The sequence below is a fragment of the Galendromus occidentalis genome, unplaced genomic scaffold (genome assembly GCF_000255335.2).
Source record: "Galendromus occidentalis unplaced genomic scaffold, Mocc_1.1 scf7180000077530, whole genome shotgun sequence".
NCBI lineage: Eukaryota > Metazoa > Arthropoda > Arachnida > Mesostigmata > Phytoseiidae > Galendromus > Galendromus occidentalis.
This window is the reverse complement of record NW_003805518.1, coordinates 1,962,184-1,980,381: the sequence shown is the minus strand read 5'-3', so window position 1 is coordinate 1,980,381 and position 18,198 is coordinate 1,962,184. Positions and strand designations below refer to the sequence as shown.

The 18,198-nt window shown below is 51.9% G+C and overlaps 2 protein-coding genes across 2 annotated transcripts; one reads left to right on the top strand and one right to left on the bottom strand.

Annotated features, from left to right (window-relative positions):
- Positions 1-1,363: 1,363 nt before the first annotated feature.
- Positions 1,364-12,430, bottom strand: bun (TSC22 domain family member bunched). The gene is made up of 7 exons (XM_003748422.1): positions 12,269-12,430; positions 8,066-8,191; positions 6,435-6,614; positions 6,212-6,277; positions 5,932-6,086; positions 2,011-2,107; positions 1,364-1,882 (listed from the first exon to the last, which is right to left on the bottom strand). Exons 1-7 carry the CDS (start codon positions 12,428-12,430, stop codon positions 1,364-1,366), a joined length of 1,305 nt encoding a protein of 434 aa, XP_003748470.1.
- An 897-nt stretch (positions 12,431-13,327) lies between these two features.
- Positions 13,328-15,124, top strand: LOC100898382 (hydroxysteroid dehydrogenase-like protein 2). The gene is made up of 4 exons (XM_003748421.1): positions 13,328-13,420; positions 14,115-14,368; positions 14,491-14,909; positions 15,021-15,124. Exons 1-4 carry the CDS (start codon positions 13,328-13,330, stop codon positions 15,122-15,124), a joined length of 870 nt encoding a protein of 289 aa, XP_003748469.1.
- Positions 15,125-18,198: the final 3,074 nt, after the last annotated feature.

Genomic DNA, 18,198 nt, shown 5'->3' with positions numbered 1-18,198 from the left:
AGAAAAAGGATAGGGAGGTGGGGAGGCCATATTCGCCTCCCTTGGAACATTTTCTCTCGAAGCTGACCAAATGCGTTGTGGGGCGGAAATCTTCTCAACTCTCTATCCTCAACCCCTTGAATTCGAGAAAAAAGACCGACCCACGACGCCACATCTCGAGGTTCCCGAGAATTTGAATGAAAGGAAAGGAGACGAGTAGCTTCTCAGTAGCATCGATCTATATATTTACAATAACCGTTGTTTCAAGGGTGAAAGGCTTAACATTCTGCGGTTGGATTAAAGATCGTTTGGAGAGCTCTACGAGTGCGGATTTATCTTCAGCAGCTCGTAATTTGATCCTCTCCAATTTATCCGTTCATCTGTTCGACGGTCCATTTTCTTATCCTTATTCCTCTAAATCGCCTCTCTCTCATGTGTTCATTTCAATAATCAATTCGCTTAGTCGTCGTCGTGATCGTCTCCATTCCTATCATAGCTTCCGCCGCAATCGTAGAAGATAAGTTCGGCGAAATCCCTGTCGTATTTCCACCTCAATTATCATCATCATCGTCAACAACGCGACTCATCCTGTACGAACATCATTGCTCGCTTCCTCTTTCTCACGTTAAATTCCTTTTCGGCCCCCACCATTTTCCCCCTCTCACGTCTCGTCCTCGCGATTACTGTGGCCACCGTAAAGAAGTCTGTCCGCTTCAAATCCCGCTTTCCTCCATTCATCTCATGTTCCTACAGTCGCTTTCTCGCTAATCGCATTCATCCTCCACTTTCACGCGCCACCACACAGCGAAGTTATGATCATCATCGTACCCAGTCTACAAAAAACCAATATCTTCTCTTCTGTATCTCAATTTCGTCTGTCTGCGTCCTCTATAAAGCTCTCACAAGCGCACCATAGGGCCCGCCACTCTTGGTGCAGAAGGATACGGGACCAGCCCCCGAGACCGGTCTGCAAGTGCGAGCACCGACCGATATCGACGAAAGTCCCTCTCACCTATCCGTCGACCGACCGACCGATCGATCGATAAGAGAACGGATTCGAATGCATAAGATGCCCACCGCGAAGATGTGCCCCACCAAGCCGTATTTTGACGTTCGTCCCTTCGGCTGAACTTTTTCAGGCAATCCCTCTCGATTTTATTTACGAAATTTCCCCCGCAGAGCCCACCGATTTTCTCACGGTGTTACGCTCGGTCGGTGGCTCAATTCGTGTTCGGTCGATCCATCAATCGATCGGTCAGACGGTCGGTTGGTCTTCAGGGGTCGGTCGTTCGGTCGCTCAAACATTTGGCCGGTCAGGGGAAACTAGAGTCCGAAGAAGGAGTGTAGCAACAGGAGCATTTGAACATCCTAGCTTGGCCAGTCGCTACTGCTTTATCGTGCTGCCGGCGGGTGGTGTCGCTTCTTTCGAAGGAGTACCCTGATGACTGGGCGCCGCCGCACTCGCTAAAGTCGCCGGTAAGCTCGTTGCTGGATGCAGCGCACTCGGTGACGAGGCGTTCGTCATTCCGGACGTTGCAGCGGCCGCCCCCGGAGGATTCGTTGTTTTTGCCGGACCTCCGACCGGCGTTCCCACCATAGTGGCTATCGTTGTCGGTGGGACGGGACCGCTCGTTCCCGACCCAGAAGGTAAAGTCCCGACTGGGGTAGCAGGCCGTCCCGGTACCCCGAAGGCGGCCAACGACGGCGCCGTTCTAGGCGTACTCTGCGACGACGGCAGAGAGTTCGGGGCTGCTTGCGCAGGCCGTTGAGCTGTCCGGTGCTGCATGGCTGAGAATCTTTGCGCGAGCTCCGGCGTCAGCAGCGATTTCAAAAGCTGATTCTCTTGCAACAACTGCTCATTCTTCTCATTCAACTCCGTGATCTTTTCCCGCAAGACGTCCACCTGTAATCGGAGATCGAAAAGCTTCAGAAGCGCCCATCAGCCGAACTTTACCCCATGGAGCGGATTTTGTCCCGCGAGAGAGGAATAATAATTCACGGAATCGAGTCCGTTCACTGGAAAGGGCTTACCTCTTCTCGAACGGCGAACATGAGATGACTTTTGACCAGGTCCATTGCCTGTTCGATTTTGTTGTCGATTCCTCCTGCTCCGCATGCCGAATAGTTGCTGGGGATCGGAAAAAAGGATCGTTGAGCACACCGAACGGAACGGCGAATAAAATCAAGAAACAATGGAGGTTTCCGAACGAGCGCGACGCTTTCCGAAATTTTATGCATTTAATTAGGGGTTTCCAGGGCGTTAGTGATTGGTTCTTGATCGCTGGGGAGTGGAGGTATCGCGAGTTATTCCCATAGCCGGTCCACGGTTCCCAAGCTCCATCTCACGGTGCCCAAAAAGACAGAGGACAAAATACGGAAGCTCATCGATTATTATTCGACCCGCACACGGTCCGCAGCACCCTTGACTTCGATTTCGTGCTGAACCGTCCAAGCCATATTCGAATGCGCAGCTTTTTCGTACTTCTCCAGGCTCTGATTTCAGCCCCTCGGATAGAGTTGCGGCAAGGGCCTCCAGACGACGCCAGATACAGCGATCGTGAGAGTCCTCCTCAGACTGAACAAGCGAGGGAGAGAGATAAAGTGCCCCATCGAGATGCATCAGCTTCTCAAGATAGACGGAAGAAAGGCGAAGGAGAACGGAAGCTAGCCCAAGAGCCTGAGTACTTCGAAGAAATGAAGAGAGACCTGACTGTATCTGGCAGGGGCGCTGAGACCTTCCTCTGTTTGGGATGTTGAGGCGCGAAATCTTTTTCCAGATGAGGGGAACTCCGGGAGCGATTCAGTCGGGGAGTGAATGGAGTCCCCGTCGGCCCCGAAAGCTCAATAACAATTTTCGGTGGAGACAGAATTCGTAACCTGCCAACGATCAAGTGAGCAGCTGTGATCTACTACTATAGAAAGTTGATTATGTCGGAGCGCGAAGCGCTGCAAGAGAATCCCGGTGGAGAGGAAGTGACTGAATTCCTAAATTCATCGCCGTGAATGGCTTCGACACCTTCTCAAGATCAGCCAGCCATCCATCAATGGAAACTACGGCGAGAAGTTTCTTATCAGTGGACCATGAGATCATTCGCAATCGAGCCCGTAGAAGCCGATGGTATCCGCTCCAAGACAGCTGGTGGGACATTGGAGAGCCAGAGCGCACGGCTGAAGAATCGATATACATATGTTCCACTTGGAACAGTCTCGGAAATCATAAATACGGCCGTTGGAGAATCCCGCCGCGAATAACCTTGACGTAAGAAATGTTCGGGCGGAGCTGGAGGTGAAATGCTGACAGTTTCCCGATCCGGGCAGCTTCGGGGTCTTTAATTTTCGGGCTGCACAGAATTCGAGCCACCGGCCGACCAATCCTAGCCGAACACCTGTGCACCGTGAATTCGAGCCCGTTATTCCCCGTCAGGAGTAATTCATTTCGTTCGAGACACTCGTAGAGCCTCTCAAAAGGCAGCGTACATTTCACGAAATCGAGAATAGAGTTGGAGCGGAAGTGATTGATTGATAAGAGTCGATCGGAGCTGCTATTCCAGATTTTCGCATCTTCCGATAATTCCGCGAGGCGAAGATGAGCGAAAATCTCGAGAGTCTCGCGGAATTCTCGACAGATCCGCCTCGGAGAGAGAAATTTGAAGACATTCGCGCTGCTGGACAGGTACATTGCAGCACCCGACAAGCGCGCCCATTCGCAGAGCGGTCTCACAGGAAGGGACAGACTAGAAAAACAGGAAAAGCTTCCAATAATTCATTACGGGCATCATCATAACGACGAGGTTGGCATGATCAACCTTGGTCGCTACAGATTAACTTTTATCAACGCATCGGTTGGCTGAAGCGCTTACGCGATCCAACGGATCCACCGGCGCAACTACACTAGCTAGCATCTACCGGCGTTCCAAGCTGAGAAACACCTCAAGGCGACCAGCACCCCGCGCGAGAAAATCTCGACGGGAGAGTTTCCGCTGCATGCAGGCAGATTCCAGTTTTGCGCTCGGATATGCCCGGACATCGATCCCTTGTCATACCTGCATGATTTGCAGTGGAACGAGGAACCATGACTGTAGCTCTTCGAAATACAGCGCACCATACTCCGTTTCAACGCGTTTCTTCCAGTCGGTACGGGGACATGGACGCCAGCACACAGTAACAGGCACAGGATCGCACCTTTCTCTGTCTGGGTGCCAACGGCAGCTCACTTGCGTCGACGAGAGAGTGTTTTGGAGAGGACACCGGAGTTGTTAGATGCTACGGTAGGGAGTGCGCGATTGCACGTAATTCGCTCATTGATGAAGACTCCGGTCGCGCTCGTCTTGGAAAAAACGGGCAAATCGATAGACACCGCAGAGACGATCGACCTCCTGATGGCGATCAGGGGAAGCAAACGCCAGACTGAGGGAGAACGGATCCCGCGAGCCTCCGCGAGGTCGGTCTCGTTTCCGCGTAGAGATGATACACGATCTCGATACTAGTTCGATTCACTGCCAAAATCACCGTCGTCATCAACATGTGCTGTCGTTCTGAATGGACCACAACTGTAATCTTCTATTAACTACGCTAAACTCTGCAGGGGAACATCCACAGATCACACTGCGCCTCATTCCGATTTCGAAGCGGACTCGAACCATCGACGGTCTTTCTGGGGATTATTCAAAGTCGATCGTCGCCAATCGATAGCCTGAGCAATACACTGGCCGATAGAAAGTGGCGCGGACCGCTCCTCGAAGTTCAGACGTTAAAAAAAAATTCTCGGCTATTCCGGAAGGGATTACTTTCCGCCGCACAGCATTCCGGGTACCTGGAATTACCCCGTTCCTCGGGCCGGAGATGAAGTGCGTTCTTGGAAAACTCCCAAATTGAAGTTTATCTTTCGAAAATTACGTAATCCGCATCCGCTAGAACCGTCCATGGAATTAGCTACGTCCCCAAAAGCGTAGATGTCCGTGAAGATCGCCTCGGTGCATCGTCCCTCCACGACTCAACGAACGTATCGAGATCCACCCCTGCAAACTTTCTGGCGATCCATCGCTCATCAGGGATGAGAACCTCGATGTGGGCTGAACCGTAGTAGGGTCCACGGACAGCTGTCATATATTTCCTCGGGTCGAGTCAGCGAATTGTCATAGCACCTTAGCGAATTCGCAGTAGCAAATTGAAAATCAGTAGCGAATTCGCAGCGGAAAGGAAAAGTAGGCGAGACGCTCGATGATAGCATGTACATATATCGTCCCCGCCGAGAACACGAGGTTCGAAGAATCACTCTCGGATCTGAATTTCCAGGATGAGAGAATTCTGCGCCGAAGGAAGCGGCGAGCAGAACACGGCGGCAGTGAAACATTGGGGAACACTACGGATTGTGTGGCCTTGGATGAGTCATCTTAAGTCAGTCACCGTTTGCTCGAACGCCAGCGGCAATGTTCTATGCATCTTAGTCGATGGAAACAATTTGTGCTCCACTCGATCATATATCACTCCGACACAGAACGCACATTGAGAATTTCCAGCAAAAAAAGCATTCTCAAATGGGGGCTATCGCTGAACGAAGCGCCTTGCTTTGTGGAGATCTCTAATCATAACATTATTGTTTCATATCGGCCTCCTCGCTCGTCGATCCACCCGGATATCTTCGATCGCTCTACGGAGACGAATTTCCTGAATGGGACCAAGATCTTGACGCCGTAATACCGCGCAGAAACTATCCCGTCAAATTCCCTGTGCCGACTCCAAGAATGGAAGTTACGGGAATATCTAAACCCGATTCGATCCGAGAGGGCGGGAAGGCGAAGCCGGCGACGCCAGTGACGCCAGCACGAGACCCAGGATTCCTCATGTCGAGGAAGTCTCCCAGCTCTCATGAAGGATGATCAGCTGTGGGACCAGGTCCGCGAGAAATCCTCTCGGGTGACTCTCTTTTCTGGGATCTAAAGAGGAACTCACCCATCTGCCGTGGAGTTGGGCTCCTGGCCTTGGGGTGTGGGAGCTGGTGTTTGCGTAGGCGCTGGAGTGAGAATCGACCCTCCAACACTATGACTAGGCTGCGACTCTTCTGGTGTGGCTCCCGAACCGGGCACTCCCCCTGTCCCATCTTTCGCCTACAATGAAACGACGAATATCAGGATCGAGTTTTCAGTTCCACAGTTGGAAATCACCGGGTACAGACTTGAGCTTGAGGCTTGGACGAACGCCGCAAGTTTAAGCGAAAAAGATGAAATTTTACCTGAGCATCTGCCACACCCGCGGATTCCGATAGAGATGCTTCACCTTCCCCAGGACTCGTGTTAGCCTGAGAAAAAAGAGACTCGTCAACTTCGGGATGATTAATACGAATAGAAGACGTACGACTGGATGCTACAGGACGCATGTCTGAATTCGATTATTCGACCGACGGTTTTCCTGATACAATGATTGAATTGTCGTGAAATGGAAATTCATGAACTTACTTGGTTTTGAACTGGTTTGTCTTCTTGTTTCGGTTCTGGGGGGTCGAAGAAGTCTTGACAAGTCCATCTCCCTCGTTTGAAAGGTTCAGTGAAGGGTATCTTCACAACCTTGAACCGTCTACTCCACTGTTCAGCTACGACTTGGGGATCAGTTATCGAATGCTTCTTTACGGGGCCTCCCTGGAAGTCATTCCCAACTTGTATGACCGCCTAAGACAACATACATGATCTGGCCCCCGACGCTTGGCTGTCTATTAAGCGAGCCACCGCTCTAAAATTACGTATTCCTCCCGGGAAGTCGATGAGATATGAAAAGCGATCGAGTGAGCCTTCACTTATCGTTCCTGAACCAGCGGCTTAAATATCATCACAGTTTGTCATCCCGAGCTTTGCTCGCTTTGTTTAGACAGCGAGTGCGTAAGCGGCGGCGGTATGTAAATTATTATGCTCTTCTCGCCCGAAAATCATTCCGTCGAGCAGAAGATCTCCTGCCTGGATCCCGGAATTTGTCCTCAAAATAAATCAGGACCATCGTGGAATTCCATAGAATCGAAGTCCTGCCTCTTTGACGCCGACAGCGAGCTTAGCCGTGCATTGGACATTGTCCGTCTACTGAGATCGCAAAGCGGAATAATAAGGACACCCGCGTCCGATGCGGGCTTCCAGGTCTGCGGGAACGATATGGCTGCTGGTGGTGCTCGTGATGGAAATCGCCATGCCAACATTGTCCCTCTCGTCCTGTTGATGCTCTCTGTCAGGTCCTAAGTCGTCGAGAGCCATGGATCGGGGACAAGCTGGGGAATTAATGCCACGAAGCCAGTTCAAACCCCGTCTTCGAGCAGATCCGTATGGACAATGACGTTTTCGGTTTTCTTTGAGTTGGCTCTATAAAAAATCTCGCTCGATAAAGCTCTCGGAGAGAGAACGAGTGCATCGATCAGATTTCGGGAAGCTTCATCGATGAATGACCAATTGATGAATCTAATTGCCATCAGACTGACCACCTGATTAATCAGAGACCAAACGACCGACTGACTACAGACTGACTACAGTCTGCTGTATCTCGGCGCCGAACTGGCGGTGGCGGCGGCGGCGGGCAGCTCTCGAATAGTAGTGGCGTCGCAGCCACAAGGCGTCACCATAGACGAAATCACAACCCAGACACGACAGCTAGCGAGCCATGGGCAAGCGAACTTCGACAGAAGGGAGCACGACTTCGCAGCTATTCATTCGTCAGTCGTCATTATAAAGCAGGCAGTCCCGAGCGGCGAAATCAACCACTACGGATGTTCGACAGCCACCCTCACCCGAAAAAGTGACAAATACAGCCCAGTCACAGAAGAGAGAAATTATTCGTGAAATCCAGAGATGTCAATGAATTCAGACATGACGACGGGAGGGCACACGCGTTCCAGGACGGCTGATATTCGAAAGAGTCTTGCGATCACCCTCTCGGTACTCAGACCTCGTTAATGCGAAGCAGACAGGCAGTTCCACAGCACGCATGCGGCTCCTCATTGACTGACCCTCGTCGTCTAGCGATGAAAACACTCGTTCGAAGACAGTGGGCACACGACAAACACGGACCGACTCGACGATCACGCTCCATGGGAGGACCTACGATTACGTACCTTATGATCGTGAGGCGTAATTGCGTCTCCGTTATGAGGTCCGTGTTCCACATCAGACACAAGGCCGCCTGAGACATCTGTCTCATCCCTGTCGTGCACTCCGTCATGCACTTTCACCGACGTGATCTGGAACGATGTTTTTTTACGCGCGCTGGCATTTTGCCCGGCCGCTGTCGTCAGTTGAGTCGTTGTGGGTGTTTGTGGGTTTCCGTGAGCAGCTAATGTCGAACCTCCAACCAACGGAGGAGCTGTGTTTACGCCAGTCGAACCACCTACGCCCGCTGTTGTTGTTAACACCACCGCTGCGGGGCTCGACGCGTTGGTCGGCCCCGCTGTCCCGACGGCGGGAGGCGGCATTTCGACGAGCGATGCGGGCCTTCAGGCCTCTAACCGACGGGCCTAATTTCGATCCCGCGTCAGCCGCGGCTATCTCAATCACGCAGACATCGAGACCACTCAGGGCGGACCTGCGGCGGAACATCTGATCAACTATCAGCGAGAGCCGCGTTGCCAGCGACGACAGAGCCAAGATCTAAAGCGCGGCGCATCGATATGGATCGGCGCGGGAACGTTTGAATCAGGGTTGAATCTTCGCCCTACGGATTGCAATATCGTTCCGGCTCTCCTTTGCAAAAAATTGGAAAAACCGCGAGGGACCTCCCTCAGCGCTGTGCATCCCCCGAGACCGACGGTCATTCGCCTACTTCTCCGAGGGGCTCATTCTTGAGCACTGAAGAGCCACTCCAACCGGGCTTAGAAATGAGTGATCCCAAAATCTGATTAGGCTTTAGAACAATTCTAGGCTTTCCGCTCATGGATAACGGAGTTGCAACAATCGTGGGAACTCCTCACAGCACCATGGTTTCTGGGCCCGCATCAGAGCCTGACCGGTGAGAAGGAGGAATCTGAGGTCATCGAGATCCCAATGGTCCGATTCCCGTCAGGAGTTGAACTCAGAATTCCAAGAAGCGTCAATCAGTCAAGTTCCGGCTAGAGCCCTTCGAGTGACTGGCAGTTCCGGAACGAGCCAGCACTCTTCACGTATAGGCCCGACGGGAGGATGCGCAGCGGAATTAGCGATGCTCGATGGAGGCAAGCAGTATGATTTTACTCCTAGCTCTTCGTTGGGAACTCACGTGCGTAGAGTCGGAGATTCCATCTTCTCTCCTCGGATTAGGAAACTCCAGTTATTCCCACACGAGGGAGGATCCGGGTTTTCTCCACATGATTGGAGCGATAATTATCCGAGGATTTTTCTCATCTCTCTTCCCCCGTCTTGCTCCGCGTGTGCATGGTATCCGCAGGATATCTCAATGTCCTGAAATCGAGTCAATTCGTCCAACGATGCGCACGGAGCGGTCATATCTCGACCGAAGAAATCGTTTCCGACGACATCAGATTCCCTTATCGAGTTATGTCTGGTGATCGATGATCGATAATACGCATTACCGTCACCTTTCTCTTCAAGTAGAACACCCACAGACGCCCGAAGCTGCGTCGAACGACGTATATCGACTGTTTCCAGGAGGTTTTCTCTGTCCGATCAAGACCTATGTCAGAAGAAGGGGCGAAGGAGCCAATACACCTTGGGGGAAGATGCCGATAATGATCGAACCGGTGGGCTTCCGATTCATCAGCGCTATTTCCCTTGATTTCCGCCTCTCTCCCTAATTTCAATTCCATACGGTGTTCTACGGAGAGTCCACTTCGTGCATGGGGTTGGTACCACGGCTCTGCTACCACGGATCTGATTTTGGCCTGAGACGCCCTGACGATTCGAGAAAGGGTTCCCAGTGAATCAGCCCACTCACATTGCGTTCCCCGAATCCTCGAATGATGAGACACCTCGACTTCCGTGGAGCTGGGCTTAAGACTCATCTGTTTCGAGCCGCTGGGAATGAACCGTCATCGTCAGTTGGGATTCGAACCTTCACGCTTCCGTTCAACGCGATTCCGCCCTCAGCATCAAGGCCCGGCAGTCGCGGAAGGAGAGGCGCAAGGCGCAATTTGAATTGTTCCCCGAGCTACTGGATTTGTAGATTCACTCCGGGACACAGATGGACTGCGAATACGACAAGGGATCGGTGGACATGGTAGACTGGCTTCGTATCTTGTGTTTCTCCAATAACCTTCCCGCTCATTGGAAATCAATGCAACAGAACGAAAAAGCTCGCGCGAACGAACGAAGATTTCCCCGACTTCCCAAATCTCGAGAATTTCTTCATGATAATCCACAACGTTCCATCACAGACTCAAAACAGTGATCCGAGTCCAGGCATTCCCTTAGTACCTGTTCGCTAAGTAATCGACCCCGATGACCCCGATACTCTGGTGATGCAATCTCTGCGATTTTCGGAGGAGCTCTCCATCCCTGAGACGCGAGATGATAAGACGCAGATGAGTCGGAGTGTTTCGCTAATTGGAAGAAACGCCGTTATGTCGAGAGCTCGATGGGAAATGAATGGGGATAAGTCTTCGAGCTGGAATCCGTAGTGACCAAGGACTCTGAGATCCTCACAACGTTCTGATTGCACCAGCTTCCAAAACCACCTAAATATTCGACTTTCTCGCAGTGAATCATCTTGACAATCCAGCGCGGCAGTAATTTCGCGGAGCTGACGCGATAGTCTCAATCGGATGCTGTGCCTCGCGGGGCCCTTGCTTGCTCACAGCCGTCGAGGCGGGGTTGAGGTCCGAGACTGCGACGACTCATTGTCACTTCGCATATAAATAATTATTGTCACACCTACTCGGGGGTTGCAGAATTGGTGAAGAACAGAGTTCTCCAAATCCTCATCATCCAAATGGGACGAGTCGATGGGGCACGCCTTCGTCAAACGTCGAAGAATTCCGACTCCTGAACGAGTAAGCACCGCGGCCTCCAAGTCTCTGCGCGTCTTGGGGACCATCAAACTCATCCTCTGATAGGGACGGGTATCTAGCGCGGGAACGACCTGAACGACCAGTCCCGGATTCAGTTCCAGAGTGATATTCAATGTAGTGCGCTCCCCCTCTCAGGTTCAAACATCGATGAGCGCTCCACTGTGCGGCGCTCGGCATCCGAGCTGACGAAATTCTCAATCGTAAAAGACGCCGGGTTTTCGGGATCGAGTGGATATCTCCGTACCAAAGAGAGCCCTGCGGCAAGAGTCCTGGGTACTGAAAATATCTCATGCGGGTTACCGTCTCACCGTCCTCGCTCGAACCTGCTTGAATGTCGTCAAGAGCGATCTCCAGTTCCGGGGAGACGAAGCATGAATCTCGCGCTGTCCTCATCAAATCACTGCGCGGCGCTTCCCGGGTGGAAAAAGTGGAGGAATCCCGTGGGAGAATTCGGGAATAATTTCTGGAAAAAAACATCTCAAAATCTCGCAACGCAGAAGCGACGAGTCGAACGAGTTGCTCGATGTTCGGTTCAGTAGGGATCAACGCGTAAGAACATGCCAAGCGGAAAAAGGAACATGAGGACGGTCTTGCCTTCGATCGTGTGAGACTCATGAACATCCAGAGTGGCAGTTCCCGATTTATTTCGAGCGCGGAACCCCCGTGTTTTGTACGCTTTGAAATGTCGTTCCGAGAGTCATAGTCGGTGGCTCCGGCCGACAAAGGATATTTTACGCTCCTTTATTGAACGAGCCCTTCCAATATAGTCAAAGGTTCTGACGCGATATGGCAGGTGGATATTATCACAGCATATGTCGAATACATTCCCCAGATGATCGTATTATGAATCATTCTCACCGTCCTCAGGGACCTCCGAGATCGGCAGCCGAGACCGGTTCGAGATCGGGGATTTACGCCACGTTGCTACAGAAGCGCACTGCGCGAGCGATCCCCGTTCACCAAGCAGCAGAAGAGGGGAGCCTCAATAAGCGCGACAAGAAGCATGATCGAAATCAGGTACTTATTCCCAGCCCGTCCTGAGAATGAGGTGCGTGCGGGGTGCAGCGAATTTCGTGCCGCTGGAAATGGGAGACACCGTCGTCTCTCGAGTGCGGGAAGTCCTCGGGCGTCTGCGTCGTCTCCGTGATCCTCGAATTAAGATGAGAATCATCATGGGAGAAACCTACCGACACATACTCGGGCCGTAGTACGGGGACGAGGCTCCCTCCTGGGATTTGACGGGAAACTTGAGGGAATTCTTCCGGAGGAAAAGAATCTCGGATACACCACCCGCTCGCCCTCGCCGATGTCCTCACGTACCCGGGAGCAATCGGGCAACGCTAAGACCTCGGAATTCCAGAGTCTCTGCTGAATTATGGCGGACATCTCAAATGGTATTTCCGGTATGAACCGCATCTGCAGGAGTTCATCGCGGGACAGGAACTTCGGGGTTTCCGCAAACCAAAACCTGAGTGGAGTCATTCTTCCATGGAATGCTCCAGTTTTTGTCTTGGTTCGGCGCACTTCTGCGCTTTCATGTCCCAATCTTGCCGGCCATATGGCCAGCTTATGGATAAAGTTCCTCCGACGAAGAACTTCAGAGAAAACGCAGTCAGAAGAGCGGTCGATCTTGAGCGACGACGGACGCGAAGAAGAATGGAGCGCTTCGGCTTTGTGGCTTTACCGCTCAGTGATCGCTTTTACGAGAGTCAGCTGTTCCGATCATCGCGTGCGAACCGTACGGAGCATCATGGCGCTTTCCGTCACTGGACGTCGACCCGCCGGAGAGGGGCCGCTTGGCTCCGGCGTAAATGGGTGGCGAGAGCGTGTCGACTCTTACCTCGCGTGAACCGTCCCAAAGAAACTCGGTCTGCGAACGCACCCGTCAACTCGCGAGGTTCTGTGCAATTGAGAAAGGTTCGTCCGTCCCGGCCAAGGCCGAGGGTGTCTCTTCGGGCCATTCTCGGTGTCAGCCGTCTCTCTGTTGCTCTCAGTCGCCTTCCTCGTCAGTCCTTTCCCTCGCCGGGGGTGGGGCTCCCGGTCACTTCAGATTGGGGCCTCAGAAGCTGTCGTTAGTGTGTCTTCGGCTGGTATCGCCCCATGCCATTGGGAATTCGGTGTCAAAGAGGAGATGTTTTCTGAAGTCAGCGATTTGAGACGCTGAAAGAGAGCGCAAGCGAACGAAATCTTGTCTCTTCCAGGATGTCGAACTCCGACATGCTCAGTGATGGGTCCGATCAAAGTCGACCCAGAGGCTCGTGATTAGCTTCGAAAGCTCAAGAGTGGAATAAGTGCAAAAGGAGGAGTTCTGAGTTTCACTTCGATTCGCTCTCGTTTTCGCAGGAAACTCTTGGAACCGATCATCAGCGGCGAGCCGGGATGGAGAACACCGGGAAACTCAAAGGCCGCACTATCTTCATTACGGGAGCGAGCCGAGGAATCGGAAAAGAGATCGCCGTCAAATGCGCCAAGGTTGGTCCACCAATGTTCTGTGGAATCCAGCGACGAGCTATGACTCTAGCTGGAGCTATCCGCTCTTAGAAATGTCCGGCCGCTTCTGTCATTGCACGAATGTCGTAGTTGATCGCCGTTTCCCTCCACGGGGGACTCTCACCAAACCCCACCCATTGGGAGAGCTCGCTGTCATTAGCTTATGGGAAGTTTCCGAATCGAGGAAAAGATCCGATATCCTAAACTCACTGACTCAATCGAAGCCGGGAAGCTTCAACATAGAGCGCATCAGAGTCTCTCAGTCGGTCAAGCATTCTCTCGGAATTCGTATATGTATTCGGAAATATGAAACCGTTATGAGGGACGCTCCATATCGTCAATCGACGGGATCATCACCCCTTCTCTCTGGATGTCTGACGGCATGAGGATCAAGGCGATCCGCACAAAACTTCCTCATCGATTCGGAGGATATTTCGGGAGACAGGAGGCGAAGTCAAAATCGACAAAAACGAGATGGCGCATCGCCAAACACGAATTAACACTTCCCAAACAGGGAATCCTGATCTTTCCCTACAGTATGAGATGATCGTGACGTCCGGACGAACTCCGCGCCGAAATTCCTCATAATGAATCCACGAGAATCTTAGTACAGGCAGATTCACAAATGAACATTCATTCTTTCGAGCTAGCTAGATCCTCTCTTGTCCTCCTCCAGGACGGAGCGAACATCGTTGTGGCTGCCAAGACTGGCTGTCCTCGCCCGAAGCTCAAGGGGACGATCCACACAGCCGCGAAAGAAGTCAAAGCTGCCGGAGGACGATGTCTTCCAATCGTCATGGACGTCCGAGACGAGCAATGCGTCATGAAGGCTATCAATGCCGCTGTCAAACACTTCGGAGGTATCGACATTCTCGTGAATAACGCATCAGCCATCATTCTCACCGCGACGGAATCGACCGATATGAAAAAGTGAGCTTACAGTTTACAGTTCACATTTATCCCCTCTGATCCCGTGACCTGTCCATGTACATACATATCGCGCACGATGTCCATGGTTTACGGGGTTTTCATGAAATCGTCATTCGTTCCAGATACGACCTGATGCATCGAATCAATGTGAGAGGGACCTTCCTCACGACGAAGCACTGCATTCCTCATCTTCGTGCGTCGAAGTTCGGAGGGAAGATCCTAAACCACTCACCCCCACTGGTCATGAGCTCTAGATGGTTCGCTCCTAACCTAGCGTATACGATGACGAAATTCGGCATGTCGATGTGTGCTCTGGGTATGGCTGAGGAGTTCCGATCGGATAACATAGCTGTGAACACCATTTGGCCGAAAACCATGATCGCCACGGCGGCGACAGAGATGCTGACAGGGGACAAGAAAAGCTCGATGGAGCAATCCCGATCCCCGGCGATCATGGCCGATGCCGCCTACGGCATCCTCTGCCGGCCGAATTCCTTCACTGGGAACTTCTGCATCGATGAAGACGTACTCCGCGAAGAAGGTGAGCCGCATGAGATCCCAGCACGGATTTCCTTGGGCCGTCGAATCACTTCCTCCCGGGAGATTGATGCGCCTTCTGCAGAGAATAACCACAAATGATTCTTCGGAGCAGGAGTTCGAGATTTCGATGTGTATGCAGCCGTCCCGGGAGCGAAACCTCAGCTGGACTTTTTCCTGCCGGAAGAATACTACGACGACATCAAGAGCAAGCTATGATGTACATTCTGATAGAAAACGATGCCCCCAATGTTGGACAATTTCCCAAGAACCCACATATGCTTGCGATATGATATGCGCAGTTCGCAGCCCGTCTACAGATACCAGAAACGTGTGCAATTGGGCAGCGCAAGGATGTTCCTCAAGGGCATGAGCGATGACATCCCTGATTCCACCTGGTGGCAGGCATTCGTTTCCCGAAGCTCTTCATATTCCTACATTATTATCATGAAAAACGTTGTTGTAATTGTAAAATATAAATAAAAACGGATTGCTTTTTTCGATGATGCGTTCGACATGCTCCGACCGCTGCCACATGGAGGAGGCTCTCGGTCTTCAATTGCAATGAATGTTACTTCACGTCAGACGAACTCGCAATCAAAGTGGGTTTGACCACAGAGCTTAACCGTAATGCCGTGGAGTCAAGGAGGCGCCTCCTCGAAATGGGAGCGTGAAACCACTGGATCCGCCGAGCCAACCCGCGCCTGAATCGAAAGGTTGATGTGTACATATTATGAAACTATCTGATCCAAATAAACCATTGAACCATCGAAGGTGCTTTCCATCGTTGCGACTCGTTCCCGGCGATGGTCGTCTCCGTAGCGAGCGTTCCTTGATCATAGGTGTGTGGCTGTGTGAGGAGTCCGCCTAATACATCTGATCTGTTTGGCTGTTCCCGTGATGCTCAATGTCTGTAAGTAAGCCATTCGTATCGACGAGCATCCCCCTTACTATCCGCGGTCCTCGCGGGCACCCGCCCCGTTCTCAGCCCGTGCCCCGCAGACTCAATAGACCGGATATTTGGAAGGTCCGAGACGAGTGCTTCACGAAAAAGAGTCCCGGTTCGATCCTGGACTCTAATAAGCTCTTGCCATGGTTTGTTAAGATTGGGAGCGAATCGCGAGGAGTATCTTTTCAGTGTAATTCATAGATGGTCGAATGAGAGCGTCCCGAGAGAATCGATACCGAAAGTAACCTCCAAACACGGAAGTTCGAAGTGCTTACTCCTCCACCGACGGATAAGCCGCTTCCGCAACATTGAAGTCATTCGAAATGATTGATGTTCGATTGTGTGAGTGGAATTTCCAGAGTGCAGAAAGGAAGCGTGAGAAGGAGAACCTCTACTCAGGCGAAAGGATAGGGCACTGAGCCCGTTGGGGGAGGGAAACAAGAACGAAGAAGCCCAGATCTGGAGAAATATCCTGCAATCAACCGTCGATGGGCACGGCCTATATCAAGGAAATTCGACCTACATTTAATGCGGAGCGGAGAAGGTGGCTGCACGTACCGGAGCAGAGCAACAAGAAGTTGATCCAACTCAAGATAGACGTAGGAGATAAGGCGGCGGGATAATCGTGTTGTATGATCCATCCAGTGGTATCTGTCTGCACCACAACCGAAACTATCGCGCCGAATTTCGGTCAGCCAGCTGGGAGCCGTGCCCGGTGAGCCACCGGAAGGGAGGGAAAAAATTTCGAGTTGGCGCCAGCCTCCGCTGCGGCAGTGCTCGTAGATACACATGGTAAGGCAGACGACGCGCGCGGAGCCAGAAGTCTCCATCGTGCGCGCTTAGAGCATGGGATAAAAACCCTCGCATCCTCGAAGAACAGATATTTCTCGACGCTGGGCCTGACTTCAAGTTCTATCCGGAGTCGTCCGCAAAGACAAGTTTGTAACTCCAGCCCGAGATCGCCCGCAAGCTTCCGGGCTGCGGTTATACGACTGCTGATAAATCATGACCCTTTCGACAGAATCGTCTAAGTGTGAGTGTGATTTTCGAGACAGCTGGTCCGCAAGAGAAGCGTGGGCTCCTATCGTAACGAGTTCGATTTGAGAGAGCGAGAGTAAATCTATTCTGTTTGTGTATGAAGGATGCAATGAGGGATGCAATCATGTTTCGCACACTCTCTGCAATCGGCACTCGAATGTTTCAGATGTCCCCGACGATCGGCAGAAAGTATTGGAACTCCTACATGCAACACCGGGATTGGATACGAACAAATTCCGCCAATGTTACAAAGAATTCTATCGGACACCTCCGTCCATTCCTGCCGGCAAGAAAGTGAAAACTTGGCTCACAAATTTGGGATACGCTGTCCATTGCGACGGCAGCATACACGTCCCCAAGACGGAATACCGGTCTGCCCCCCTCGATCGTGATCGTCTTGTCATTGAGCTCGTCGAACACGAGGGAAAATTACCCCTCTGTGACCTGCTGGAACGTCTACGGAGGCAATACGGCTTCCGACCCTTTTACAGAGGGAAACTCAAGAAATGGCTAATGACCATCCCCAATCTGCACATCGATCAGTTCTGTAGAGCATCGATCATGCCAGCGGATATTGGGAATAAATTTCCCAACTTGGACCCGCATAAAGTTCTTGATGTCCAAGCCGCTCTAGATGACTTCCTCGAGCGTTTCGAGAAGCTTTCGAGGCGTTCCATCTACCACGGACGGGACCTTGGAACTTGGTTTCAATCAACCCCCTTCAAACACCTCTTGACGACCGTTCAGTCAAAAGAAGTTCAGACAGATCGAACACCCACAGAGCAGGAAAAAGTGATCGACGTTCTCTCAACCCATCCCAATTCGACCCTCCCTGAATTACTGAGTCGGGTCAGGAAGCGATATGACTCGAGGCTGCAGTTCGATGGGGAGCTCAGGGATTGGCTCGAGTCTATTCCCGGTGTCCAGGTTGATGATGAGGATCGAGCATCCCTACGACCTCCGCGAGATTCCACCGAGGAGACTCGGGAGAATATCATCGAAGTCCTAGGACTTAAAAAATGGATGTCGGTTGATGAATTCACTGAATCTTATGAGAAGCTTTCCGGGATAGCCGTCTCAGAAGCTTGGATTCAGGATCGGCAGAGAGAAATCGACTTTCTCATGCTGGTCAATAATAAAGTACGTTACGACGTACTTTCGTCGAGAGAATGCCGCCTCTACGCTGAGCACCTGGCGGACCTCTGTCTAGGCTTGTCAATCACGCAAGCATTGGACTTCTTCCCTTCTGCGTTCGGTTTCGCCTTGCCTTCATGCAGTCGGTTTGGAGTCGCTCGATCTTTTCCAA

Bases quoted from the DNA above. Each gene is read 5' to 3' on its own strand.
- bun (XM_003748422.1), bottom strand. From the start codon at position 12,430: ATGACTCCACTCAGGTTTTGGTTTGCGGAAACCCCGAAGTTCCTGTCC. The intron at 6,615-8,065 runs GTACGTAATCGT...AATGACTTCCAG, and splicing joins TTACGCCTCACGATCATAAG to GGAGGCCCCGTAAAGAAGCA. The intron at 2,108-5,931 runs GTGAGTTCCTCT...TCCGATCCCCAG, and splicing joins CCCAACTCCACGGCAGATGG to CAACTATTCGGCATGCGGAG.
- LOC100898382 (XM_003748421.1), top strand. From the start codon at position 13,328: ATGGAGAACACCGGGAAACTCAAAGGCCGCACTATCTTCATTACGGGA. The intron at 13,421-14,114 runs GTTGGTCCACCA...GTCCTCCTCCAG, and splicing joins TCGCCGTCAAATGCGCCAAG to GACGGAGCGAACATCGTTGT. The intron at 14,910-15,020 runs GTGAGCCGCATG...TCTTCGGAGCAG, and splicing joins AGACGTACTCCGCGAAGAAG to GAGTTCGAGATTTCGATGTG.